Below are 16,927 nucleotides of genomic sequence, written 5' to 3' on the forward strand. Positions count from 1 at the left end.
TTAATTCAAGTCACACATGATAAACAAACAGAAGCATTACTTACTGTGTGTCTGGAGCAACTTTAAATTCAAATTCAAGAACTGTGAGCCCTTTGCCAAATAATAACAGCCTGTCTGTGTGAAATGAATTAATCTTCACTCGGGGAGTCAGATTTGAGCACAAGCTGCGGGGAAACATAAATTACACAGATTTATTTTCTCTTGCTTCAAGGTGGAGAGAGGTTCAAGAATATGTCCAGAGTGTACTACAAAGGGGCGGTGGGAGCACTAGTGGTCTTTGACATTACAAACAGCCCCACCTTGGGGGGGGGGGGGTCTTAGAGTGGACGCAGGACCTGGACAGCAAAGTCTGTCTCAACAGTGGACGCCCGATCCCTGCTGTCCTGCTGGCCACCAAATGTGGCATGACAGGGAGGGACGGAGACTTGGTGTCTTCTCTGGTCGGCAACAACTTCGTGGGCTGGTCAGAGACTTCTGCAAAGGTGTGTGTGGTGTTAGAGTTATTATGAGCTGAGATGTGCCAACATGATCTGACTAGATGAGTCAAGTCAGATTGAAAAACAATGTTTTTCAGTGCTGTTTCTCTTTTGCCATGAAGATTTTAGTGAATTCATTTCAACATAGAGTCAACATGTGAATCAGCCCTGTGAGCCCATACCTATAGGTGTCCTTTAAAACCCCCATTTCACAATGTACCACTTGACTTTTTGTAAAATTTGATTACAAGCGTTTACAAGAATTTGCACTAGTTCAGTACAGCCAACCAAGTTCCCTATTAATCAATAAAAATCTAATTTTAAGCAAATATCAACATCTTTCTTTAGTAAGTTTTCCTTTCATACTTCTTGAAGAATGAAAAGTTAAATCTAATAGCCTCAGTGGTTTTTGCTGCCACAGCCAGCTGCTTGGTCTGGAATGACCAGCATCTTGATGGCTAATGTTAGCTAATGATTAGCAAACACTAGGTAGATACTGCTGTGATAACTGCTGTGATAGCCCCCTCTCTATCTGTGCTACTGTTACGCTATATTTTAAAACATCAGCTTTTCTTGGGCTATGACATGTTTTGCATTTTTCAGATAATCCAGTGAGTCATTAAATGGTTTATTTAGCCTTGAGAAGTAGAACAGTTTTTTTCAACCCATAAAGGAACATTTGATTCTTCAGTTTATCTAAGAAAAAGCAACAATCACCACATTTAGAGAAACATAGTTTTCACTGGGTGGCAGCAAATTTTGCTTTTATCCCCTTAATTGTGACTTGTGGCTACTGCTCAGCGAAGACTGTTAAACAAAAGTATCAGTGTGGCACGTGTAAGGAAATCAATACACAGCAGAAAAATGTAAATATGTGTGAGGTTGTGATCCTGTTTGGCTCTTTTGAAACTGAAGCTGGTGATATTTTTTGCATTTTCCCCAACAGGATTCAGTTAATAACATAAACTTCATACTCTATCATCCTTTTCTTTAGTTTAAATCAATCACTTATTGGTTGACTAGCTCACTAATTAATTAATTAATCTTGTCAATGGATTTTGTGGCTCACAATCAGAATTGCAAGCATTATACTATTCTGTATATCTGAACTTCAACACCTAAATATCCTGCTTGTAAAACATGTTCAAATATTAACACACAGGAACAATTCACAACAATCAACACTCAGCAGATGCAAACACAATGTTCTAAATCATATTCTCCCTCACCATTTATTACAGGACAATATAAATATTGATGAGGCAGGTGCCTTCTTTGTCAAACAAATGATGCTGTGCGACTCCGGGCCGTCCAATGAAGACCACCACTGGGACACGATCAAAGTGAGCGAGGCTCCCGAGGAGAGCCGGAGCCGGAGCCAGTCATGGTGCTGCTGGAGACCGAGCCAAAGAGGCAAAGAGCCAAACAAAGGCCGCCAGCGGTTAGACGCTCTGACAGGACCTGAGTCTGATACCAAGTGTTGAATCCACAGCCACCAAACAGAAGCCTGTGAGTCTGTGTGTCATAGCCAGCAACTTCATATTCATATTACTGCTTTCCCAGTTTTCTCAATATTGTGTGGCTCGTGTGGGCTGCCTCATAAACACCTCTGCGGAGACGACTGATAATCCACTGATACAGTCAGGCTAATAAACAGGTCAGCATGACACACAGCCTGCTGGGTAAAGTCTGTGACACTCCCCGAGCAACCAAGACTTGCCGATGATTGACCCACAATAATCAGAGGCCAGAAACTGCGAAACAGGCACAACTGCCATTTTCTTCAACCACGTAAACAGCAAGAGGGAGAAAAACATTTTCATATTTCAAGCTGTCACAAATATTCCTCATTAAATGGCAACCTATTCAATCGCAGCTCAAAGTGTTACTTGTCTGTTATGCAACCCATGCATATAATTATCTGTTAATCACTTCGCAGTGAGATGAGCTAAGACCCATGCATATGCATTGCAGCCCGCCTTGATATGGCCAATAGCAGAGAAACGCTATCAGCATGACCTGATTTTAGTGGAGGGAGGAAATATGTGAGGATGTACCACACTGCTACACACACCACCCAGAGAGGACTGTGTTAGAGAGTGTGTTAAACTGAGGGGGGGGGGGGCAAAGCATTGCTATTGTTTTATTGCTACAGTCATTGATAGACAAGAGATTAGAAAAGACATAATATTCTGATGCCTTTGTTTCCGGGGAGGCGACTGCATGTTGTTGACGCAGAGGGAAGTATCAGGCACTTACAGCTGGGACTTCTGATAATGATTTCTTATATTACTGACCACCAGTAGTGAGGGAAAAAAACATTCAGATCATTAACACAAGTGTGATAGCAATAGAAAAAGTACTCATTATGCAGAAAAAGGACCACTGTCAGTGTTACATCATTACGTAACATATTATTACAGTAAGTATTGGAGAATGAGTGTGTAGGAAGCATTTCAATTAATTGCTTAAATAATGTTGTGTAGTAGGTTTAGTATATTCAATAGCTGTGCAGTAAATGCAGTGGAGAGCAAAGTGAAACATCTGCGTCTGAATTATAGGAAAGTTCAAGTATTGAGTTGTTATATTTTGGAAACAGCCACTAGTCAGAACTCAGAACTGTACTTCATTACAGTATTTGCACAGATGCACTTAGTTAGATTGCATCACTGTTGACCAGTGCAAATTAAATGTATTACTCAATACTATTACTGTACTATTGTGACATCAGTTGACCTCAGAAGGTCTGTGTGCAGTTCTGTTTATTACTCTAGTGTCGGTCATTTCTAGTTTACTTAAAGCTCCAAAGTGTTTTGTTTTTTGTTATCATGAGAGCCCCGTTATTTGCTGTTGTGGTTTTAATCTAAAATCATATTTACATTTCTGTTTGGGGCCAGATGTTGTTGTACAAATGCTCATATTTGTGATTTATATTTATAGGATTCAATTATATGTATGTAAGATTCACTATGGCTGAAAGTATGTAGACACCCCTGTCCACATACCTGACCATGTACTATAGTTTAATCCAGAGGAAGACTGATGAGGTCATTTGTTTTTCTACCAAAACTATAAAGCTGTTTTTATTGCAGTACATTTGAATGAAAGTCAGCACACTAGTAAAGATCCTAAATTTAGACTTTGTGCATCTGCATCAAATAAGCCTTCGCCCTGGAAGCAATTAGGATGCAAATAATGTCATATAAAGTGCAGTGAATCTGCTCATAACTAAGTTAGAGATATAATCCAGTGCATTGTCTCATAGAGGTTTGGGGAATAGTGAAACCTTGTCCTTTAAGTTCACTGACATGTGTATTACTCAGGTTATTTTTGCACACCAATCTGTTCTTTGCTGTCCTGTAGTTTTACTTTTCGGTGTCCTTGCTCTGCATCAGGGGAACTGTTCTACATCTTGCCGCCGGGTACCTATACACTGTAGCTTTTGTCCAAATTTAGGCTCTATCCAGATATGGTATGTAGCTAAATCGTTTTATTTAACCTTGGGATAGACTATTTGTAAAAAAGAAAGAAAAAAGAAAAACGAAAGAAAAAAAAAAAGGCTGTTCTGCTTTGTTATGCCAGCATTTCTACACTTTGCTGATCAAGTGAGTTGAAACATAAAAGCCAGGAAGGTAGTTTACCTCATGTGGCAATTGTGCCTGAGGGAAAGTGAGGGAAGAAGTAACACACAACTGCTAATTATGGATATATGTCCCAGATACTAGAGACCTAAATTCAGGAGTCAAACAGGGATGCTGGCCCCAATACTTTTTCACATCGGACACAAAAGCTCAACCTCTTAACTTGTTGTTTATAAATATGACGGTCTGAATAGGAGCCGCACTCTCTGCAACAGATCCCATTACTTGTGCATTATTGATATTGTCCTATTTTATCTGCCCTCCAGTGTGTATTTTCTCTGGCAGCTTTGTTCATATATTCATGATCGCATGAAAATTTCAATTAGGGCAAACGTGCGAATGCGTTGAGAAAGAGTAAAACGGTGTACGTATCCCTGCTGTGCTTCTCTCAATCTCTCACTGTGTCTTGACTGACCCATTTTATGATGGTCTGCGTTAATTAAGTATTCACTGTCTGTGAAAGGCAGACATAAATACCAGACTGGTATTTCGCTGCACAGATATTCGGTGTGTTAAACCGACCCTTTTGACACGCCTGAGCCCGTCCTGCACTGAAGTGGTAAATTCTGAGTGTGTGCAAAACTGCCAGAATGTGAATGAAGGGGTTTGTTAAAAACAGATCATATCCTTGTTACGTCAAGGAGACCAATCAGGGGCAGGAATCCATATGTTGCTGTCCATGGTGCTGAGTCTTGGCTATAAGCCCTCCAACACTGCGAAACGCTCAGCTTGCAGGATGCTAGGATGTTGGTGGACTGCGCCATCTAGTGTACAAGACATGCACGTGCAAAGACAGTTAAAGGGCTTGAAGAAAGCCTTAGGGTACATCCTTGTGACAAAATCTGAAGCATAGGAAGTTTATCATCAAAATAATGTTTTTTGTTGTAATTGATTTTACTTTATGTTTGTTTTTTTCCAATAGAATTTTATATGTTATTCCAGTAGAGGCATCATGACACTTCTTAAATCCTCAACTTTTATTATTGGCAGAGGAGAAAGAAATATAAGAATTGTACTTACTTGAGTCAATATACTTACAGTGGCAAGAAAAAGTAAGTGAACCCTTTGAAATGATCTGGTTTTCTGCATTGGTTCGTCAAAAAATGTGATCTGATCTTCAGACAATCAGTAGACAAACACTGTGTTTAAGTTAAAAGAAACTTATAATTAGAAACTAATTATACTAATTATAATCTTCAGTGTCTTTATTGAACGCACCCATTAAACATTCACAGTGCTGGTGGAAAAAGTAAGTGAAACCTTGGATTTAATAACTGGTTGAACCTCCTTTAGCAGCAATAACCTCAAACAGGCTCTTCCAGTAGCTGCTGATGAAACCTGTTGAATTGTCAGGAGGAATTCAGGAACATAACTGCTTCAGTTCAGCTGTTTTCTCAGGATTTCTGGTGTGAGCGTCTCTCTGAGGTCATCTGTACTGGGTTAAGGTCTGGGCTCCAACAGGTGGATTTTGGTTGAGTTTGAAGTTATTCTGTTGCGGATTTACTATGAAGCCTTGAGCTTCAACTGGTGGACAGCCACTCTGACGTTATCCTGGAGGAGACAGTACAGTAGCACATGTTTATTCACGATGACAAACTCATGCATTGAGTAACATTAAAGGAAACATTTCACCCTACAAATATGGTGTTGGGTTTTTTTCCGTCATTCTAAAACATTTTACAGAATGGAAATTCATCAGAGAAAAGATAAAACTTTATGGATATTACAAAATAAATCCTATGTTTGCTCACTTTTTTTTCTAACATCTTAAATTCATGTGACACAAAAACTGTCACAGACCAAATAATATGTATTAATCTAAATGACATGTGCTTTACTTCATTATAAAACACTGGTGGGATTAACCGCGTAGCCTATCTGACATCTGTTCCATATCACTGTTTCAGATGTATTATTTAAAGAGTGCTACTTAATTCCTGACAATTCCTGAATCAGTAAAGTGTCAGCCTGTGAAAATAGCTTCCTAAAATGATAAAAACTTTTCTAAATGACGGATCACAAAGGTTATCACTTAACCAGGTTTTCTGGTTTTTATCTAACCAGATATTCTAGTTTTATAATCCTCTGTGGAAGTAAAATAACCTCGTTTTTCCTCCTTGGGGAACAGGAGGAAGGAGGAAATACAGCCTATTTTTCATGCACACACAATAGATTGGATCCTGAATTGGGAACTTAACCGCTTACAAAAGGGCGCCCCTCCTATCAAATTTATGCAGGGAAGATCTTTAGTGAGGAGGGCTATGCATGAGAATAATAATGTGCATGTATCATCCTTTCCTCCAACTATAGTGCATTGTTGTGTTCAGGACCCCTCAGCCAGCAGGGGGCCCCAAAACAAACCGAGAATGTGATGTGTAGGTTCCTCTATTCATTTGTTCCCCTTTCCTTGAGTTTCTCTCTCTCTCTCTCTCTCTCTCTCTCTGTCTCTCTCTCTCTCTCTCTCTCTCTGTGTCTGTGCTTGTTTGTCTGTCCCAGGGAGTGGTGATGCCCTGTGCACCTCACCTGCACCACTCCACCTTCCTCCTGATTGCATCAGCCAGTGTACCTGCTCCTCATCTACTCATCAGCTCTGCAGCACTTAAACCTCGGTTCTCCAGTCCCTCTTCGCCAGGTTGTTCAGTTCTACCTGTGTGGTACAACAGCAAGGCACATTTTCCCCTGTGCTTCAGGGTCACACCCCTACTGTCTGTCTGTCTGCCTGCATGTCTGTCTATCTGTCTGTCTGTCTGTCTGTCTGTCTGTCTGTCTGTTTGTCCTTCCCTCATCAACCGTTTCCCAGCTCTGTCACTCATCGCCTGCCTGTCTGTCATTCATCTCTCCTGTCCTGCTTTCCCATCAAAGGATTCACCGTCCTGCCATTCATCACCTCCCTGCCGCTCATTAATCTCCCAGCTTTCGACTTTGCTCAGCTCTGCCACTATTCCCTTTACAATAAATCCTTTTCAACTTGCTCACCCGAGTCTGTGTTCTGCCTCTGGGTCCACTAAACACCAAACAATATTATGACATGGTTTTCTTGTACTTGTTTTATTTGTACTTACATGTGATAGTCCATTTGGATAAATGTGATAAACTGTGTTCTGCACTGGTAACTGAAATTAAACAGCGATCAAACTGTGACCTATGAAGCAAGGCTGGATTAGCACCTGGGCAAAGCAGGCAACTGCCCAGGGACACATGATCTCAAGAGCCCCAAAAGCCCCAGGTTTATTCCATGTCATCCGTCAATAGAATTTGATTAATCACACATTTACTAGAAATTTGCACCACTGAAGAAGAATATCAGCTGTTACGTGTACCCATCCATCCTCCGTCCTGTGACCCCGGTCGTGAAGACGGTTTTTGAGTCAAAATTTAGTTTGAAAAACCTAAATTGTAAATTGTTTCAGTTCAGATTGTTGTAAAGTTTGATTTATTTCTTTACACATGCCAATTTCAGAAACTATACCTGTGAGTCTTTGGTGTTTTTGCTTAAAAAAATATTTAATCATTAAAGAAACTTGTTCTTAATCAGTGTCTAACAATGCAGCACAATGTTGTCTTATTTAGTCGATGTGTATATTAATTAAAATTAATATTACCCATTTCATTTCTTTGTATGTCTTGTATTATTTGCATCTGTGGCATGTTTTAACTGAAAATGTGGTATAACGGTGACCTAGATTATGTTTTTTTTTAAATGAGCTCAATAACTTTGTAATTTGAATATTATATTCTTATATTCTGTTTAGGGTGGCTCCCCTAATGTTCCTGTTAAGAAACCCTCTAAAAATAAAAAAAAATAAAAAATCACGAAAGCATTTTTGCCGTGAGGTCACAAATCCTTTGTGGTTAAAACATTTGCTAGCTGAAATCACCTATCGAGGTCACATAATTTGACGGGTAACAAATTACACTGTAACACCGGCCCTACATCCGGGTGATCTCGCAGCGCAGACTCAATCCCCGCTGCAGTTCACTGCGTTTCCGTAGCCAGCTTGCTACCCGCTGAGCCCTGGCTGCTGGGGAAACAGCTCACGGAAACGATTGATCCCGATCGAATAACGCCAGAGCTGGCCACATAAATGGCGGATTAACACTTATATCGGAAAGGACTCGCTAAATCCATGTTCGTGACTCGGGTGCTTTTGGAGAGTGCGCTGGCAACACCCTCCGTAACATGTGAGATGTATACAGAAAGATATTAACTGTGCGTTATTTCGGCTAACTAGCTAGCAGCTACCCTCTCTCTATCCAATTTATGGTAGCTGGCTTGATCTGTTTTTTCAACCGTCGCGTCTGTACCGGAGGAAAATGAAGAAGTTTAACATTAGGAAGGTGCTGGACGGCTTGACAGCGGCGTCTTCGTCCTCCTCCGCCTCTGCTCAGCCGGGTACTCCCAGGGAAAACGATGCCGTTCAGGAGACACTCCAGTCGGAGCATTTTCAGCTTTGCAAGGTGGGTTTCCGTTAATAGCAGCTAACATTACCGGACTGTTTTCGCACACTGACAGTCAGATGACAGCGGCGTGACCAAACACTGGCGTTGTTTTCATTCTTCTTCTCTTTCTGCACTGCTCATTGGGATGTATAATGACTTGAGAGCACTCATATAGCAGATAAAAGACAACAGAATTGTACTCCAAGCATTAAAGTACTTGTTATAGCTACAGTGACATTAACAAGGGATGATATTTAACCTGCTTGGCCGTGTCCCGTGGCTGTATCCAGCCTGTCATTAGCTCCATCCATGGCTGTTTGCCTTGCACTGAGTCGTTGCCTCAAGTCATAGTTTTTTCCTCATCAGTGTAACCTGATCAGCTCCCTGCAGTTTGTCACAGAAGGGATTTAGAGTTAAAGGATGGGTTGACATGTTTTTAAGTCTACCTCTGTACAGAAATCACATGCTCCAGTGTACATTAGAGGAGTTTTTGGTTGCTGTAATAGCTCTTCCTGTCCATTCTGGCCTTGAGGAGCTCCAGTCCTAACAGGATTTTAATGTTAATGCAATGTTGTTCTGTGTAACAAAGTACATTTACTCAAGCACTTTACTTAAGTTCAATTATGAGGCACTGGTACTTTGCATGCAACTTTATATTTCTGCTTCTCTACAACTCATGTGCTTTAACTTCCATGTAAGACCTTTACTTGTAATGGAGCATTTTTACATTATTGTATTGTGCTTTTACTTAAGTGAAGGATCTGAGTACTTCTTCCACCATGTGTAAAAATGCATTTAGTGCAGCTGAAGCTAATATGAGGCTAATATATGAGTTAGGTAAATCAAGTGGGTTTTCTTTTAACGTTACAGTCCTTTTAGACTGTAAGAAATAATCAGTTTGGTACCAAAAAGTCAGCACAATAATCAGCCTCCCATGTCCAGGTCAGACTGAAGCCTTATATTAACTTCAGATTAACTCACATGCATTTGTACACTCAACAAGGACTGAGGATTTTGTCTCCCATCGCTGACATTAAAATCATGTGAAGACTGGATCTCTTCAGGACCAGTACAGACAGATGGAATGATTAGTGATCGACTTCAGTGTTCACATCAGCACATGGGTGTTGTGTTAAGACAGATTTAGTAAAATGTGAAGCTATAGGCTTCACTGTTTGCCACACATGATTTCACATGATGAAGTCATTTTTAGTCATCGACGGTTTGATAATCTGGCGTGGTCGTTCTAGCTGCAAAGGCTTCGCATGCGTGAAATGTGTTGAATATCTTGGAGAGCCCGCCCACCTGCTTCTGCCCCAGCTGGGAGCAGAACAGGTCAGGTCCCCCAGGTCACAGGGCCATGGCATTACCTGTTACATAATCCTGCTGCAAGCTGTACACAGCTCATGGATGGCTGGGCAACGTTTCCAATCCGGAACAATTGAGTTATAGATGCCTGATAATGATAATGTTTTGGTGGCAGTGGCACTGTAAAATCCTGGCGAGGAAGTGCAGTCCAAGGCTGCAAATGTAAGGCTTTGGATGGATAAAATGAGTTTATTACTGATGTTTTACAGGATTGAGGCTGCACACAAGGCGGATATCAGAAAAATATCCCAGTCCCCATTTGCACTAATGTTTATGCTTTATCTAATTTATTTTGATAATGAGGCTAAATTTCCACATTGATGGATTACGTTTCGAGGAGATTATGATAATGTTTTTTCTCCACTAAAGCCAGCTTGACTGTGCAGCAGATGATTGATTAGCAGACTGGAGGTCTAATACAAATTCTGCTCTTTTCCGCAGACTGTGCGTCATGGCTTCCCATATCAACCATCCTCAATGGCTTTTGACCCTGTGCAGAAAATCTTGGCCATCGGGACTCAGACTGGAGCTATGAGGCTGTATCCTTTTTTTTTTTTTTTTTCACAGGAAAATGAAAATGAAAAGAGCCACACAAGGAAAGTAAAGCTTGAATGATTCCACTGTTCTTCTTTTTTTTTTTCTTCTTTTTAGCATCCTCCTCTGCCTCGTGCAAACAGACACACACACACACACACACACACACAATGCAAACATAACAACACACACTGGACCCATGTCTAACTTCCTGGCATCCTCTCCTCACACATCATGTGACCAGGCCGCCCTTCAGCATTCCACAAAATCTGGGGAATTCACACAGTAAGTGACCTGTGTTTGCCTCCTGTCATCCAGCACAACAAAAATAAAATCCACACCACACAGAGGGGAAGCGGACGGGCTCAGAGGTAGACAACTAGCGAGGATGTGTTTCTGTGCAGCCGGCAGTCTCGTCCTCCTGGAGCACCCAGGCTCATTAGCGGTATCTCTGCAGTAGCATGAACAGCTCCTCTGCCATATGCCGAGGAGCCAACCTCATCAACTGTGCTGCCCAGTGTGTGCCAGGATGCCATTTCATATGTGCTGTAAACATCACACACACACACACACACACACACACACACAATCAAGCTGCTACTGTGTTCGGCGGCCCCTTGGGCAGTTGGGAGTCAGTTTTGTATTTGTTTGTATTCATGGGTAAGAATTTGTTTTTACAGCAAACCAAGCAGCTTCCATGAGTCACAGCAACAAAACTGCCCCTGGATTTCTACACTATTAAATGCTGCATGTGATAGTGTGGTCATAGCCAGGTTGTGCTGTTTACAACTTGTCTTCTGGTTTGGCCTATTTGTGTATAAACACAGGGTTTCCCTTTGTGCTGATATCCTGCTTGGGAGGCCCATCTGCTTTATTTAGGTTTTCATTAGAAGTGGCTCCATCCTCGTCTTTATCCACTCTCCAGATTAAGAGAGCGCTGTGTTTACAGGGCGACTCCCAGAGAACACACACTGCTTCCATGTTGTCCTAATGTGCAAGGTGGAGCTGATGGGATTACTGTCATTCAGGCAATTGGTCCATTTATCAAAAGACAGGCTGTATCGATCCACCTCATTGCCCCTGGAGTTTGGAAACGCTGCCACAGCTCAGTGGACATAAGCTCAATGAGGTGTCTACAAGCAATAAATGTCTGCTTTTACAAGATCTGTCTCTACAGTGTTTTAATCAGTGTGTTACTGTAGACAGTGTCCTGCTCTTTCCAACGCATGTGCCCCCTTAAATGTTGGCCATTACAAAGCTAATTTAAAGTGTTGTCGGTAAAACTTTTTAAACTTTTTGTTCTTGCATACTTTAATTTGTCAATTAAATGTTGTCCAAGTTTGTGCAAAATTTAAAATATTCCATGAGTTTGTGTTTTTAGCTCAGTTTGAGTAAGTCCTGCAACTGACTGTTGATGCTGGAAGTCAGTAGTTTGCTTTGATGAGCTTCCAATTCAGAGGAACTTCCTCTTCTTCATCTGGCAATAACAGTTCTTAACGTAGACTTTGAGAGTGGCTGCAGAGAACATTTTTTGTTTTTCATTTGTTGGGCAGCATGATTAAGACGACTTCCTGCCCTGATGATTATCACTTGACTTCACATGAAACTGTGCTGCTGTTGAAATGCTGTGGTGAACCGCAGTGGTTTACCAAATGGGGAAGTGTCGATGTTCAAGGTGTGTGACTTAAGTGTGTGATGTGTCAAACGCTTAGGAACAAAGTGGAAATCCCTGTAAGGATTGAGAGAGCAGCATGTTCAATATTGGTTATGGATGATACATATTGCATCTTACACATGGAATGTAGGGCTGCAAATAACTGATATTTTCGATATCACTGATGTGATATTATATATTATATTATGAATCAACATGATTTTCTAAATGCTCAAAAATTGTTTGATCTATAAAATATTAGAAAATACTCAAAAAGAAAAGAAAAGCATCTTCCCAGATTACACATTGATGCATTCGAATTGCTTGTTTTATCTAAAGTTATACAGTTTATGATTGTGGAAAACAGAAAACAGCAAATCTTCACATTTGAAAAAGTGGAACCAATGAACATTTGGCATTTTTCCTTGAAAATGATTTTTAAAAAGATTTTCCCGTTAAATGTTCTAGTGATCATCTGGTTGACTTATTGTTTCAGGTCCAATCATATGACCAACAGATGATGACATGACAAAAAGTTTTTGACTTTTTGTTTCCCACACCACAAGATGTTTTCTTACATGCAAGTCACAGTTGAGTGGTGTGACTCAGCTTCCTGTGCTCACACTATCCCAGAACTGTGTGCTTCTTAAACTAATGAAATGACTTGAAGAGGGGGCGTCGAGTAGCTCAGTTGGATGAGCATCCGCTGTGTAGAGGCTACAGTCCTGCTGCAGCCGGCCCCAGTTCGAGTCCTGCTTCGGACAAGCCCTTAGCTGCATGTCATTCCCCCTCTCTCTGCCTCCCCGTTTCCTGGCTCTCTCTACTGCACTATCAATAAAGGCACCAAAGGCCTGAAAAAATAAATTTAAAGAAATGACTTGAAGAGAAACACGTATTGTCGTCAGTGGTCTCAGCTGACAGACACAAGTAGTTTTGTACCTGCGGCTTATGTGATAGTAAAGGTTTTGGTCATGAGTCGTAGAAGGAAGTTTCAACAGAATGCTCTATTTGCTGGTCACAGTTGTTTTGATATACATCTTAGTAATTTCCTGTTAGCGTACAAAGTAGCTCGTCTCAGTAGCGCCATTAACCTACATTGTTCAGACTCTAGAAGCCTTTACATTTAGTAAGACAGTACATTTAGAGTAAACAGGCTGTAACGGTACCTTGCATCATCAGTAATAAGGCGGTTGAAGTGCTCCTACTCCATGTTAGCGAAATGAATACATAACAGTGTTGCATATTAACATTTTTGCTCTTTAGACTTCCGCACTGTTCTTATTTATGCACAACCAGAGGCTATGAAACAGACTTAATGACTCGTCCTCCTCCATCGCGGACCTGTGGAGACATGATATCCGTTAATAATTCTGACAAATGTTGTAGAGAACTTGCGGGGCCAGGAGCTAGGAAACTAGACTGAAAGGTCATGGGTGAATGTGAGTTCAGTTGCCAACAGCCTTCGACTGGCGCCGGCTTAAAAGTCTCAAAGTCTGTGTTTGCCTCCATCTGCAGAAGCGATGCCCACTGCTGATGTCCGTTATGAAACGGACTCCTGCAACCCCACCTTAGTTTGTTTAAGACACTGAGGGATTGTTTGATCACAGCTTTGTGTAATCCTGTTGAGACATTATGCTGTGTCAGCTCAAAATGCAGATAGTGGAACACAGCTGTCTGCCTTTGTTAGTTTTCCTTCATCATGATCACATTAAAAGTATGAGGAGCAGTGCATGTTTTTGTCCCTGTGGCCTGTCTGTCTTTCTAGAGATCGGCCTCTGTGATTAGATCTTGTGCTGCTTCCTTCTTCCTTTGTGCACATACTCTCTGTGAAAGTGATTACAGGCCGGTTGAAATAGACAACCACTGCTTCTCTGTGCTTCTCGTTTCTGTGCTGCCTTGTGAAAGCATTTGGAGGTTTTCGTGGGATTAGAGTCCTGGTGCCTACGTGGCGGTGCTCCACTGTGGCCACACTCTGCTGTTTGCCATTCATGCAATATTTTTGGTTCAGATTGAAGCCCGACATCTACTGGTGGCTGAGTGGGTGACCTGGCTGTTTTTGAATGGATAGATTTAGCGGGGGGGGGGGGTCTCCTCTGACCTGAACTCAACAGTCTAATAGAGAGAGGTTAGAGTTATGTTAATCACGCTGCCGTCATACTGGCTGACGCATGTGAATAAATAAGGCAGACAGAGCCCACTGATTTTATTTATAACTTGCTGGTTTGGTTTGTTTCACATTCTTGCCAGTGGCTGTTTAGGAATGTAAACTGAAAATGCCAAGTTACATTTCATCATAAAAAGGAAAAACCTTTCTGTATGTTGTCGATTTGAAATACATTTTCTATTCTGCAGTATGTTTGAAAGGGTCCCCCCCCCCCCCACACACACACACACACACATTTCTGCACGATCTTCACTGGCAACTGTCCGGTTTTCTTTGACTGAGCCTCCTTTTAGCTTCGGCCGCGCCGGTGTGGAGTGCTACTGTCAGCATGAGAGCGGCGCTGCTGTCATCCAGCTCCAGTTCCTGATCAACGAGGTTTGTTGTCACTACCTGTCCCCCGGTTTTCTTGTTTGGTTGTCTCTCCTTCTCCTCCTCCTTCTCCTCCTCCTCCTCCTCATCCTCACCCATTCTCTCCTTGTCAGTCTCCTGCATCTGTCTCTCCATGTTCTCCCTGGCAGGCACCGCAGACACTGGTGCTTATTCAGTGTTTATAGGCCATGAATCACTACAAGCTGTGCTCTTAGCGAACACATTGATTAAACAGTAATGCTAGTTTTGTGACCCAAATACCTTTGTAATACCCTTGTAGTTATGTGCTTATTATAGAACCATTAAAGCAGCCCATACTACAACACCAGATGTTATGTGCATGCTGATAGCCCGTCTGCTTCTGACCCTCCCCACAGGGGGCGCTGGTGAGTGCCTTAGCTGACGACAGCATCCACCTGTGGAACCTGAGGCAAAAAATCCCAGCTATCCTGCATTCTCTCAAGTTCAACAGGGAGAGGTACAGTAACCTGTTCTTCTTACCGCTTCCCTGTTCGCAGTGATGCTGCATCTGTCTCTCTCTGTGAAGTGTGAACACAATTGGGGAACAGCCCTCACAGCTGGCCACATGCTTCGCACTGTATAATTAGCTGTTCTGTTGTCGTCAAAGCTCTGAAAAAATGATGCAGCGGTGTTGTCTTGTGATTCCGCAACACCTGGGAGTTTTTCCCTTTTATTTTTATCCCCAGACAGGAGATGTGGATTCCTGTGGTCAAGGTGAAATACCAGAGGCTTCTAACTGGATTTATCAATGTACATTGTACAATTTTATCGGTAGCTGCTAAGTTTTATTTATTAACAGCGTTCTCTGTTCTTCAGAGCTTTCAGCTTCTTTTAGCTAATTGTTTTGGCTTTCTGGCCTGAAAATCCAGTGCTAACCGGCCATGTTTCCAGCAGCAGACAGTGATGGTTGATAGTAGAAAAAAACAACCCATGAGCAGAAAGGGTAAATGAAATGCCAGTATGAGGGCACGTTAAATACCAGTGTAAATGTACTGTATGCTACGTGCAGGGACCAAAACAGAGTTAAAAGGACTGTGAAGATAAACATGAAGCTGATGAGTCCAGGTGGTCAGCGGCACGACTTCAAATGAATGCTTATGCTTATATGGTTCTCTCTCAGTCAACATAGCAACTCTGTATGGTGTCAACGTGTCAGAGATGTTAGGGCTGGGCAATAAACCGCAAAAGTACCAAAACTGACATTTAGAATCTCTCACCACTTAATCTTGCTATTGTCGGTAAGTTTGTTAAAGACTTCCTCAAATGCATGTGTTTGTGAACTGTGTCCAATTAGTTTAATCACTTGGAACACGATCAAAAAAATAAATAAATAGGGAGACCGATAAGTTGCAAAGTAATCATTCATTAATCATAACTGAGGTAAAAGTTTGAAGTAATTGTGATATTGATTTGAAGTCAAATCACCCGGCCCGGTCGTGTTATGTTTTTAATGTGTCTCTCGGGCCTCGCGTCTTCAACCAAGTCAATCAATGCAGATTTAATAAATTAAATTAGTTCCGTCATCTTTTTCTGTAATCCAGAGAATCCAGCCAAGAATATTTTCGTCAAAAAAAAAAAATTTAAGGGGAATTCTCCACATCCAGTCAACATACAAGAAACGCCACCTGACGAATCACTGATGATATAATCTGTGTGGTCGGATAAACAAACACAGTAAAACGGTTCACATCATCTGTGTCCGTTTGGCACTGTGAATGTGTATGACTTCATGTTTCTTTCCACCACTTGAGAAAAGACAGCAGTATTTACTGTGCTATTCCTCCTCATTGCTCTATATATAGTCTAGCTTCATTAGTGTGACACAGAGCAAGGCCTTTGTAATTAAATCTTAGCTGCTTGCTACTCCTTCCAGTCGGACTGGCATGATGAGGGACGAGGGTGACTCTTTGATAAGACTGAGTCATGAGATAATGAAGCCTGTGTTGTGATGCATCCTGATCTCCTCCTGCAGGATCACGTACTGCCACCTGCCCTTCCAGAGCAAATGGCTTTACATCGGCACAGAAAGAGGAAACATCCACATCGTCAACGTGGAGTCCTTCACTCTCTCAGGCTACGTCATCATGTGGAACAAAGCCATCGAACTGTGAGTCGGTATTTCACAACTCTCTTTCTCTTTCCTCCCCCGTTGCTCGTTGGCCATTTGCATATCGTCTCCGCGCACTTGCGCTTTTGACACTCAACCAGGAAAATGCACAGGGATGTGGAAGGCCTGAGTTTGCAGATAGAGTTCGTCCGT

General features: G+C 41.8%; 1 protein-coding gene across 3 annotated transcripts in view; it reads left to right on the forward strand.

Annotated features, from left to right (window-relative positions):
- Nucleotides 1-8,112: 8,112 nt before the first annotated feature.
- The window catches only part of stxbp5b (syntaxin binding protein 5b (tomosyn)), a 28,560-nt gene continuing 19,745 nt past the window's right edge, over nt 8,113-16,927 (forward strand). For all 3 annotated transcript variants that reach the window (XM_023420964.2, XM_023420965.2, XM_023420966.2), the window contains exons 1-5: nt 8,113-8,575; nt 10,367-10,464; nt 14,571-14,652; nt 15,024-15,124; nt 16,640-16,774. In XM_023420964.2, coding sequence (XP_023276732.1) covers nt 8,432-8,575; nt 10,367-10,464; nt 14,571-14,652; nt 15,024-15,124; nt 16,640-16,774 — 560 coding nt within the window. In that variant the 5' untranslated portion in view covers nt 8,113-8,431. The remainder of the gene's footprint in view (nt 8,576-10,366; nt 10,465-14,570; nt 14,653-15,023; nt 15,125-16,639; nt 16,775-16,927) is intronic.

This window comes from Seriola lalandi, unplaced genomic scaffold (genome assembly GCF_002814215.2).
Source record: "Seriola lalandi dorsalis isolate HSWRI2012SDOR001 ecotype SW California unplaced genomic scaffold, Sedor1 jcf7180002054660, whole genome shotgun sequence".
Taxonomy (NCBI): Eukaryota; Metazoa; Chordata; class Actinopteri; order Carangiformes; family Carangidae; genus Seriola; species Seriola lalandi.